The following is an 11,464-nucleotide window of genomic DNA, read 5'->3' as shown; positions in this document are numbered from 1 at the left end:
TGTCATGTGGCTGAAATAGCCGAATCCACTAATTTGAAGGGGTGTCCACATACTTTGTATTTGGTATGCGTCTGACTGTCTGTCAGATGCACCCCTAACCCATCCTCTCCTCTCAACCAACCTGCTCTATTCACCTCTGGTCTTTCACTCCAACAGGTAGGTGGAGGACTGGACAACACTATCTGTGGAAAATAACTACTTAAGTAGTTTTTTTGGGTATCTGTACCTTACTATTTATGTTTTTGACAACTTTTACTTTTACTTCACTGCATTCCTAAAGAAAATGTTGTACTTTTTACTCCATACATTTTCCCTGACACACAAAAGTAGGCCTACTCAATACATTTGGAACGCTTAGCAGGACAGGAAAGTGGTCCAATTCACGCACTTATCAAGAGAACAGCCCTGGTATTTTTCACCCACTGCAGATGAAATAAATTATGATGAACTTTTGGTGATATGATAAAACCGCAAACGGTATTTTTATGTGCACCACGTCATCACGCACAGCCTGTTATCTGCAACAAGTCAATTTGATAGAAACACATCTCTGGTTGGAAAATGCGTTTATTGTTTTTATGCGCATTTTAGAATATTCGCATGAAAATCTGTCGCCAATTGGATGGAAACCTAGCTACAGACAGATTTTCACCCTCCCCTTTTTGGCAGTCACATGAGCAGTTTCTACTGTCCCGTGACCTGCACAGAAAAAATAGCAAGTAACTAGATGAGGCTGCAAGTAGACAGCATCATACCTGCAAGCAGGTCAATTTTCATTGTCATAGGGAGAATACACATGTAGATTTGAATGAAAGCTGTTCAGATTGCGGCATTATATTTTCTACCTTTTATGAGCAGTTGGATAATTTATCTGTAGCCTATGCTACCTATAGCCAGTAGTTTTCTAATCTAGTTAGATCAACTAACAAAGCACGGCTGTGTATGCCTTTACATTACGCGTTGATAACTTGCAGAAATCATTCAGCTATAAACTGAAATAAGGGAGCAGTCAGCTAGTCAGCCAGAGGCAGAGGGTGAGTTTTTAACAACCGGAAGTGCGCGCGCTTATTCCCACTGACGAAGAATAGGTGAGTGGCTGTTTTCATCTGGCTATAGCTACAATAGCCATGATTGCAAAGTAAACAAAAATGTTATTATTAGTCAAACTACAAGTGTACGGAATTGCGAAATTGAATTGTTGAATGACCTCACCAAGAACCGCTCTATGTCCCAGCCCCACTTCCCCTTTTTGGATAAATGAAACAAACGTAAACTCGATACTATCGCGCAACTCTTGTTAAATTGTAATAAATTCAATATGATGTATGTTGATGTTGCATGATGTGTCGTGTAGTCAGTGTTGTAGCTCGCACGTCTTTGAAGTATGCTATTTATTTACAATGTCTGATGTTTTTCTGGTGGCTCGTAGTCTGAAGGTGTTGTTTTTTTAATTTAAAACCCTCCCCTCTCCCCTTATATTTTTTTGTTTGCATAACCTACTATTTTTCGTAAATATAAAGCTATACTGTGTTTTCAGGAATCTGTCCAATTGTCAGCTTTCTTACCAACTTGTTTTTTATAATCTAATTTATACAAAGAATGTCAACATTTAACAGGGTTACAAAAGAGGACGTCTAGACCATCTAAATATACAATAGGCTTCTCCTGAAGGCCATGTCTAATGAACACACACCCCTCCTCGCCCATGGGGTGTGTGGTCTGTCTGTAGACACAGCAGTATGTGGCATGGGGGGGTCCGATGGCACTGGGGAGGCCAGCACTCCTAATGCTGTACCCCGAAAACTCAACACCTTCTTCGGGGTGATAGTGCCCACCGTCCTCTCCATGTTCAGCATTGTCCTCTTCCTCAGAACTGGTGAGTGCAGCATCTAGATGTCAGACAATTAAAAATGTAGGCTGTGAATGTGGAATTATTCACCATGCAACATACAGTGATGCTTGTTGATGGTCAAGCTGCTTTTGGCTTCAAGCTCTGCTAGTTCATTTTAAAAAGGTGTAACTGTGTGCATGCATGTGAATGCATTAGGCTACTGTATTGTGGTCCTGTAACAATACTAATACTGTGTAATGATGTTTCCCCATAGGGTTTGTGGTTGGTCATGCGGGGCTCTTGCAGGGTCTTGTGATGCTGCTTGTAGCCTACACCATTATCTCCCTCACCATCTTGTCCATCTGTGCTATTTCCACCAATGGTGCTGTGCAGGGAGGTGGGGCCTATTGTATCCTTAACACTGGTTCTTTCTCACACCACAAATCTTGCCATAGATTTTCAAGCTGATTTAAGTCAAAACTCCCATGTAGATTTGGCCTTGTGTTTTAGGTTATTGTCCTGCTAAATGGTGAATTCATCTCCCAGTGTCTGGTAGAAAGCAGACAATCAGGTTTTCCTCTAGGATGTTGCCTGTGCTTAGCTCCATTCTGTTAATTTTTTTATCCTGAAAAACTCCCCAGTCCTTAATGATTACAAGCACACCCAAAACATGATGCAGCCACCACTATGCTTGAAAATATGGAGAGTGGTACTCAGTAATGTGTTGTATTGGATTTGCCCTAAACATAACACTTTGTATTCAGGACAAAAACTTAATTTCTTTGCCACATTTTCTGCAGTGTTACTTTAGTGCCTTGTTGCAAACAGGATGCATGTTTTGGAATATTTTTTATTCTGTACAGGCTTCCTTCTTTTCACTGTCAGTTAGGTTAGTATTGTGGCGTAACTACAATGTGGTTGATCCATCCTCAGTTTTCTCCTATCACAGCCATTAAACTCTGTAACTGTTTTAAAGTCACCATTGGCCTCATGGTGAAATCCCTGAGCGGTTTCCTTCCTTTCCGGCAACTGAGTTAGGAAGGACGCCTGTATCTTTGTAGTGACTGGGTGTATTGATACACCATCCAAAGTGTAATTAATATCCTCCCCATTCTCAAAGGGATATTCAATGTCTGCTTTTTATTTTTTGCCATCTACCAAATTTGTGAGGCATTGTAAAACCTCCCTGGTCTTTGTGGTTGAATCTGTGTTTGAAATTCACTGCTCGACTGAGGGACCTTATAGATAATTGTATGTGTGGGGTACAGAGATGAGGCAGTCATTCAAAAATCATGTTAAACACTATTATTGCACACAGAGTGAGTCCATGCAACTTATTTTGTTAAGCTAATTTTTACTCCTGAACTGCCATAACAAAGGGGTTGAATACTTGAATACAGCTTTTTATTTGTTATTCATTTGTAAACATTTCTAAAAACATAATTTCACTTTGACATTATGGCGTATTGTGTGTAGCCAGTGACAAAAAAATCTCAATGTAATCCATTTTAAATTCAGGCTGTAACACAACAATGTGGAAAAAGTCAAGAGGTGTGAATACTTTCTGAAGGTACTGTATTTTGCAAGTGTGTTTCTATTGGTCTATAGTATGAGTGCAGTGTAAAACTTAAGTTCTTACTAGTCAAACTTGATGACACATATCTACAGTCATTTCTAGCCCTTATATCTTTAATGGGAAATTTCACTACTTTTCAACCTCATATTCATAATCTCCAGAACCACCCTAACATCAACATAGTGCCAGCGGGTTGCTATGTTTTGTAGTAAAATAATTGAAGAAGATAAGTGTTTTTGATTACATCATCTGAATACACTGATGACCACATCTGGTGTGCATCATGTGATTCAACCAACTGAGCAGAGTGACTTTACTAACCTTTACTAATGATGCACACCAGATCAGTAATATTTAACCCCTTGACCTAATGTCTGCCAGTCATGATCAGTCGATCGTTGGGCCCAGAGTTTGGAGGAAGCATTGGTCTCATGTTCTTCCTTGCCAAGGTGTGCGCGTGTGGAGTGTATGTGCTTGGTCTGGTAGAGGCCATACTTGACATATTTGGTCAGGACCCAGGTTAGTCTTGACATTCTATAATTACTAGTTTAAGGCCTAATACTTATAATTCCAAGCATGCATGCCATGCTTGTGTGCTTCTGCTTTTAAAAAATGATTCATAATATTTCTTAGAATGTTGGTGCCACATGCATTCAAATGAGTCGTTCCACCCAGTGTTTTATCCTCCATCTTGTCTTCTTTGTCCACCTCCCACCTCAGCATCCTCCTCTGCGTTGCGGGTGCTTCCCCAGGGATACTGGTACACAGTGCTGTACTCTTCCATAGTTCTCCTGCTGGTTCTGGTGGTGTGCCTAGTGGGTGCCCACATCTTCGCCCGCACCTCCTTCCTCATCCTGCTGGTGGTGACCATCTCCCTGCTGTCCATCTACATCAGCCCCCTGGCGCTGACCACGCCCCTAACCTTTCTCATCACCCACCAGGGCCCTGGCAACCAGACCCTCACCTACAACGCCAGCTACACAGGCTTCAATGGCACCACACTGAGGGACAACCTGGGTTGTGAGTACTGTCTGGCAGGGGTCATACTTCAGATGCATTATAGGTATAATAATCCTTGATTGGGAAGTGAAACTGTACATGTATAGAGTTGTTAGTTTTATGGTTTGAGAGAGAGAGAGCAGTTATAGCAACAGTGTTCTTCCTCTTTTTCCTCTTCAGCGGGCTACACTGTGGACTACAGCACCGGTAAAGTCATGTCATTCGCCACTGTGTTCGCTGTCATGTTCACCAGCTGTACCGGAATCATGGCCGGAGCAAACATGTCAGGTACTCTCCACACGCATCATAATATACTGAGTATACCCACCCTTTTGCCCTCAGAACAGCCTCAATTCGTCAGGGCATAGACTCTACAAGGTGTTGAAAGTGTTCCACAGGGATGCTGGCCCATGTTGATTCCAATGCTTCCCACAGTTGTATAAAGTTGGCTGGATGTCCTTTGGGTGGTGGACCATTCTTGATACACACGGGAAACTGTTGAGCATGAAACCCAGCAGCGTTGCAGTTCTTGACACAAACCGGTGCGCTTGGCACCTACTACCATTCCCTGTTCAAAGGCGCTTAAATATTTTGTCTTTCCCATTCACCCTCTGAATGGCACACATACACAATCCATCTTGAAAGTCCTTCTTTAACCTGACCCCTCCCCTTCATCTACACTGATTTGAAGTGGATTTAACAAGTGACATCAATAATTGATCATAGCTTTCACCTGCTCAGTCTATGTCATGGAAAGAGCAGGTGTTCTTAATGTTTTGTATACTCAGTGTAGTTGTTACTTTACCGGTGCCATATGCATTCTGACTAAAGGTAATGGAATATTTTAGTTCCATTACTTCACATCTCACTAAGCTTCACATACAGACTCAAACTTGACATGTTCCACTATCTTTCCTTTAATCTGTTGTCTGTAGGAGAGCTGAAGAACCCCAGTGCTGCCATTCCCAAAGGCACCATTATTGCAGTCCTCTACACCTGCATAGTCTATGTCCTGCTCTTTGTCCTGGCCAGCTCCACCTGTGAAAGGTCTGAGTGGATGAGGCTGGGAGTGGTGGGAACTCATACTGTTGCTATATACTTTAATACAGTCAACTAATTAATGTATTTTGTTTAGGACCCTGTTGGTTCAGGATTACGGATTCTTCCAGCGTATAAACATCTGGCCGCCATTTGTAACCATTGGGATCTACTGTTCCGCCCTGTCAGCAGCCATGTGCTCTCTGATTGGGGCGTCCCGGATCCTCCATGCCCTCGCACTGGACCAACTGTTTGGTAAGGATGTTGTTGAACAAGTTTCACAATAAAAGAGTAACAGAGTAAAGGACATGTTTTTGGCTAATACAAAATAAGGAGAATAATGTTGTGATGTTGTGTTACCCATAGGTTTTCCATTGGCTCCTGCTGCTACCACTTCCAGCTCAGGTAACCCATGGGTGGCAGTGCTGTACACCTGGGGCTTGGCACAGGTGAGGAGAGGACATAGTTGTATCGTATTGAGCAGTGCAGTGCTACTTTTGACATTTAAACAGGCTCTGAGATAGTGTTTTTGGTGTGACTGTTGCAGTGTGTGGTGTTTGCAGGCCAGCTTAATGCCATAGCTGGCCTTGTGACAGTGTTCTACCTGCTGGCCTATGCTGCTGTCGACCTGGCCTGTCTGGCTCTAGAGTGGGCATCGGCCCCCAACTTCAGGTAATCAGATCCTAGCATCATGCTGTACAATCGGATTTTAAAAAAGCAGACAATGACCTTGCGCTGATGCTCTTCTTTTTGTGTTTTGATGTCGTTGTCCTTAGTGAAGTAGGGTTTATCTAGGATACTTTTGACCATCAGTGTCCAGTCTAGTCTAGATTTTACCTGTCTTTCACCTTTCCCCGGTTTCACTTGCCATTCTATCTCTCCAGGCCCACCTTCCAGGTGTTCTCCTGGCACACATGTCTGCTGGGCATTCTGAGCTGTCTGGTGATGATGTTTGTCATTAATCCCGTCTACTCTTCAGCCAGCATCGTCCTCCTCTTGCTGCTGTTGCTCTTCCTGCACTACAGATCACCCACCAGCAGCTGGGGATACATCAGCCAGGCTCTCATCTTCCATCAGGTACCCACACCTGGAGACGCACACACATCACACACATAGACACACTCGTGTGCCTGTTCCTGGATCGTGTTCAGTAGGGAGGAAACATTTTGAAATGGTGAAGAACTACCTGAAGGTGTTCAGTTTAGAAAACAGATGTAGGTTTTCTGATGCAAAATATTTTGCTACGGTTTTCCCCACTAAACAGGACCCAGGGGTATGTCACCGCTGTTGTTCTTGGTGCCTTGAATCTACGTTCCCCCCCATTCCCCCTCTCCTGTAGGTGCGCAAGTATCTACTGATGCTGGATGTGAGGAAGGACCATGTGAAGTTCTGGAGGCCCCAGGTGTTGTTGATGGTGGCCAACCCTCGCTCCTCCTGCCAGCTCATCAACTTTGTCAATCAGCTGAAGAAGGGTGGCTTGTTTGTGCTGGGGCACGTGAAGCTGGGCGATCTGGGTAACATTATAGGGGTGGTGACTGGGGTTCTGGTGCCAGTGGCATCATGTGATTATGACTCTTACAATAAATGCTTGTCATTTTTACGATGGCATGAAACTTAAAGCTTCCACTATTTGATTGCAAAAGGTGTAATCTGAGTGTGATATTTCTGGGGTCTGAAATGATTGACACCCTTGATAAAGATGAGCAAAATTGACTATGTAAAATAAATAATTCAAATACTGAGCTATATTGTATGCTCTAAAAATTGGTAAATTATATTATTTTATACTAAGAGCTGCTCTATTATCATGTCATCCATTAAAGGTAAACACCTGGAGTTTGCTAAATTGCATTGGCACTTGGATTGGAACCAGTCAGATGACATTAATCTAGCATTTAGGCCATGCACACTAGTGGTGGGTTTGGTGTGGAAAAGCAGAAAATAATCCCATACCTAATGTAAAATATGGTGGTGGATCTTTGATGTTGTGGGGCTATATTGCTTCCTCTGGTCCTGGGGCCCTTGTTAAGGTCAATGGCATCATTAACTTTACACAGTACCAGGACAGAGGCTGAACCTTGACCGCTAGTGGATCTTCCAGCATGACAATAACCCTGAGCACACATCAATATCCACAAAGAAATTGTTAATTGACCACAGAATCAACATTTTGCAATGGCCTTTTCAGTCGCTGGACTTGAAACCCATTGGAAACCTGTGGTTTGAATTGAAGAGGGCAGTCCATAAGCACAGATGAAGGATAACATAGATCCGGAAGGATTCTATATGGAGGAATGGTCTAAGATCCCTTCCAATGTGTTCTCCAGCTCATAAAACATTTGAGAAAAAGGCTCAGTGCTGTTATCCTTGGAAGGCGAGGCACTGAAAACAGTGGTGACAATTTTGACCCCTACCATTTTGAGAGAAAAAAAGTATTACTTGTTGAACAAAATGTATTTCTCTGAGCAATTGCATTCGTTTCAAATAATATAATTTCAGAATCTTTTGGAGTATACCAAATATTAGGAACTCCTTCCTAATAATGAGTTGGAAAAGCCTCAATTCGTCAGGGCATGGACTCTACAAGGTGTCGAAAGCATTCCACAGGGATGCTGGCCCATGTTGACTCCAATGCTTTCCACAGTTGTGTCAAATTGGCTGGATGTCCTTTGGGTGGTGGACAATTCTTGATACACACAGGAAACAGTTGAGTGTGAAAAATCCAGCAGTGTTACAGTTCTTGACACAAACCGTTACGCCTGGCACCTACTGCCATAACCCGTTCAAAGGCACTTAAATCTTTCGTCGTGCCCTTTCACCCTCTGAATGGCGCACATACACAATCCATATCTCAATTGTCTCGAGGCTTAAAAATCTTCCTTGAACCTGTCTCCTCCCCTTCGTCTACACTGATTTGAAGTGGATTTAACAAGTGACATCAATAAGGGATCATAGCTTTCACCTGGTTTTACCTGGTCAGTCTATGTCATGGAAAGAGAAGGTGTTCTTAATGTTTTGTATACCTAGTGTAGGATTATGAATTATTTATTTTATACAGTCATGTTTGCTCATCTTTATCAAGTATGTCAATAATTTTGTACCCCATAGAACATTTAAGGGAAACTAGTTTGGCTCTTCTCTTGTTTGGGAATCCAGGCAATGCAGTCACTCAGCCAGCCTCTCTTCTGTTTCAGACACCCTGCCCTCAGACCCTGTCCAGCAGCAGTATAACTTCTGGCTGAGTCTGGTGGATAAGCTGGGGGTGAAGGCCTTTGTGGACCTGACTCTGTCCACCTCTGTGAGACAGGGCACACAGCATCTGCTGCGCATCACCGGCCTGGGTGAGTCACACAACCTTCTACTTACCATTCTGGATCATTGTTTGTTGTTTTCCTCCTCTTCACACCAACTGTGTCGTAAAGAGCATTGACATAATGTATTAATAATAATATTACTACTTTGGAAAATGGAACATAAAACTCTTCTTTATCTCTTCAAGGCGGCATGAAGCCCAACACTCTGGTCTTGGGGTTCTACGACAGTTGCACCCCTGAGGACTACTTCCTCCAAGACCCTGCCTTCTATGAGTCAGAAGAGGCCGGAGGGGATGATTTTGGGGTAGATCTGCCCTCTCTGCAAGCCCACTTCCCCCCAGTTCGCCATGTGGAGAGCCCACGCTGGCTCACGCCAGAGGAGTATGTGGGAATCATCTCAGATGCCATCAAAATGAGTAAGAACGTGTGTCTGGGCCGCTACTTCTCCCAGCTGCAGGGGGAGAGCATGGGGACCAAGACGGACGGGGCTGAGAGGATCATCGACGTCTGGCCCCTCAACCTGCTGCGGCCGGGCAGCACCTCAGCAGCCTCTGTCGACGTGTGCAGCCTTTTCCTGCTGCAGATGGCGTGTGTTCTCAACATGGCCAGCAGATGGCGCCATGCCAGAATGAGAATATTTCTGTGTGTGGAGGCAGAGTCAAGCGACCAGGGCTGGGTGGTTAAAGAGGAGACCTTCCGGGAGCTGTTGAGGAAGCTGAGGATCAGGGCCTCCATCAAGATAGTGCCCTGGGACTCAGTGGTGCAGCTCTACGGACAGAAACAGACACCAGACCCAGAGCTGGGGGAGCTAGGCCTGACGAGGCCGGCCCCAGCCCTCTCAGAGGACTTCCTGTCTGCAGTCAACTGCCTGCTGATGGAGCACAGTGCTCAGGCTGCTGTCCGCTTCCTGTATTTACCACGCCCCCCTACTCACTCTAGCCAATCACAACAATACCTCAGTCAGTTGGAAGCTGTGACTCACGGTTTAGGCCCAACCCTCTTGATTCATGGTCTCACCCCAGTCACGTGCACTGAGCTTTGAGTGTGTCACTCTGTGTGTTTATGGGATCAATATGTCATGTAACTAACTTAATCCTGAACATAATAGAAAGGGCAGTCTGTTAAATGCTTAACATATATGAGGTACATAACGTATGTGTTAGTTAGACAATAAACACACAGGCACGCTACACAACAGGACTTAATAGTATAGCTCTGTTTCATAGGCACATAGTTTCACACCTTGTAATGTAACTCATTTACACATCTACTAATTTCACAAATGAACACATTCGACACCTAGTCAGTCACAGTGGTACCTACTTACCGTCTGTAATACACTGAGTGTATAAAACATTAGGAACACCTTCCTAATATTGAGTTGCACCCCCTTTTGCCCTCAGAACAGCCTACCATACCTTGCACTTAAATATTTTGTCTTGCCCATTCACCCTCTGAATCGCACACATACACAATCCATGTCTCAAGGCTTAAACATTCGTATTTAACCTGTCTCCTCCCTACACTGATTAAGTGGATTTAACAAGTGACCTCAATAAGGGATCATAGCTTTTACCTGGATTCACCTGGGTTAGTCTGTCATGTTTTGTACACTCAGTGTATATTTATTTGTTCATACTGTAATTTAATGGAGTAGAAGAAGAGTTGAGTTCCAACTATGGATTCTGAAATGGAGAAAAGGCTACATATGTTTACTAGCTATGGAAACTAGAAATGTGTGTTATTTTATTTGTTATTTGATGCTGGTACATTCTCTTTCCATTGACCCCTTTTCCCAGCATATTATTCTTCAGATTGTGACCCAGTTTGGCTAAGCTTATGACTGTCTGGACCACATGATCTCTTAGGATTTTGGGTCACTCACCAATCGGTCATGCTTGAAATGCTGCTTTTCCGGACTACTATGTGGTCCACGATGGAACATGAATTCAAACTTCCTGACCCCGCTCTAAACTAGATGAGTCCCTAATGCTTGACAATAGTGTGTCATGTTACAAAATCACAAAGGCACTAACTGGCAAATTAAATATGAATTGCTAATTTATTTTGTCAATTTTTTTATGTAGCAACCTTATGCCAAATGCTAAGGAGCATTTCATTAATTGTTACTTGGAAAAACTATTTGAATTCTTTGCTGTGCTTTTCTTATGTACAAATGTTGGAAACAGAATGTTACTGCAAGGAGGTTTGTATTCATGAAAGCTATTTTTAAATACTAATTGAGGCATGTATTAGTCGCTATGGGAAAGCTTATACATTTAACAGGACTATAAAGAGAACTATGAAGTTACTATATGTTTCTGACTGCTCAGAATCCATGTACAGTTCTCAGGTTGTCACACAAAGACTTCTCCAGCGTCTGTGGATTTATCATTGAGTGCCAGATAAGCCACGAGCTAGTTCTGCAGGTCATACTTTATTCAAGAGTAAGAATAGACAACGTATAACATACTGTTTCCTCTACACATACAGTGCCTTGCAAAAGTATTCATCCCCCTTGGCATTTTTCCTATTATGTTGCATTACAACCTGTAATTAAATAGATTTTTATTTGGATTTCATGTAATGGACATACACAAAATAGTCCAAATTGGTGAAGTGAAATGAAAAAAATAACTTGTTTCAAAAAATTCTAAAAAATAAATAACGGAAAAGTGGTGCGTGCTTATGTATTCACCCCCTTTG

At 43.0% G+C, this 11,464-nt stretch overlaps 1 protein-coding gene across 1 annotated transcript; it reads left to right on the top strand.

Moving 5' to 3' along the window:
* The first annotated feature begins 729 nt into the window (after positions 1 to 729).
* Positions 730 to 10,823, top strand: LOC311136409 (solute carrier family 12 member 9-like). The gene is made up of 14 exons (XM_084170527.1): positions 730 to 1,088; positions 1,617 to 1,876; positions 2,106 to 2,240; positions 3,789 to 3,926; positions 4,128 to 4,427; positions 4,587 to 4,694; positions 5,342 to 5,453; positions 5,542 to 5,699; positions 5,811 to 5,893; positions 5,992 to 6,116; positions 6,329 to 6,521; positions 6,784 to 6,958; positions 8,639 to 8,785; positions 8,944 to 10,823. Exons 2-14 carry the CDS (start codon positions 1,675 to 1,677, stop codon positions 9,798 to 9,800), a joined length of 2,733 nt encoding a protein of 910 aa, XP_084026653.1. The 5' UTR covers positions 730 to 1,088; positions 1,617 to 1,674; the 3' UTR covers positions 9,801 to 10,823.
* The last annotated feature ends 641 nt before the right edge of the window (positions 10,824 to 11,464 follow it).

The sequence above is a fragment of the Coregonus lavaretus genome (assembly GCF_964263955.1).
Source record: "Coregonus lavaretus genome assembly, chromosome: 10".
NCBI lineage: Eukaryota > Metazoa > Chordata > Actinopteri > Salmoniformes > Salmonidae > Coregonus > Coregonus lavaretus.
The sequence above is the reverse complement of the archived record's forward strand: the minus strand, read 5'-3'. Positions and strand labels throughout refer to the sequence as shown.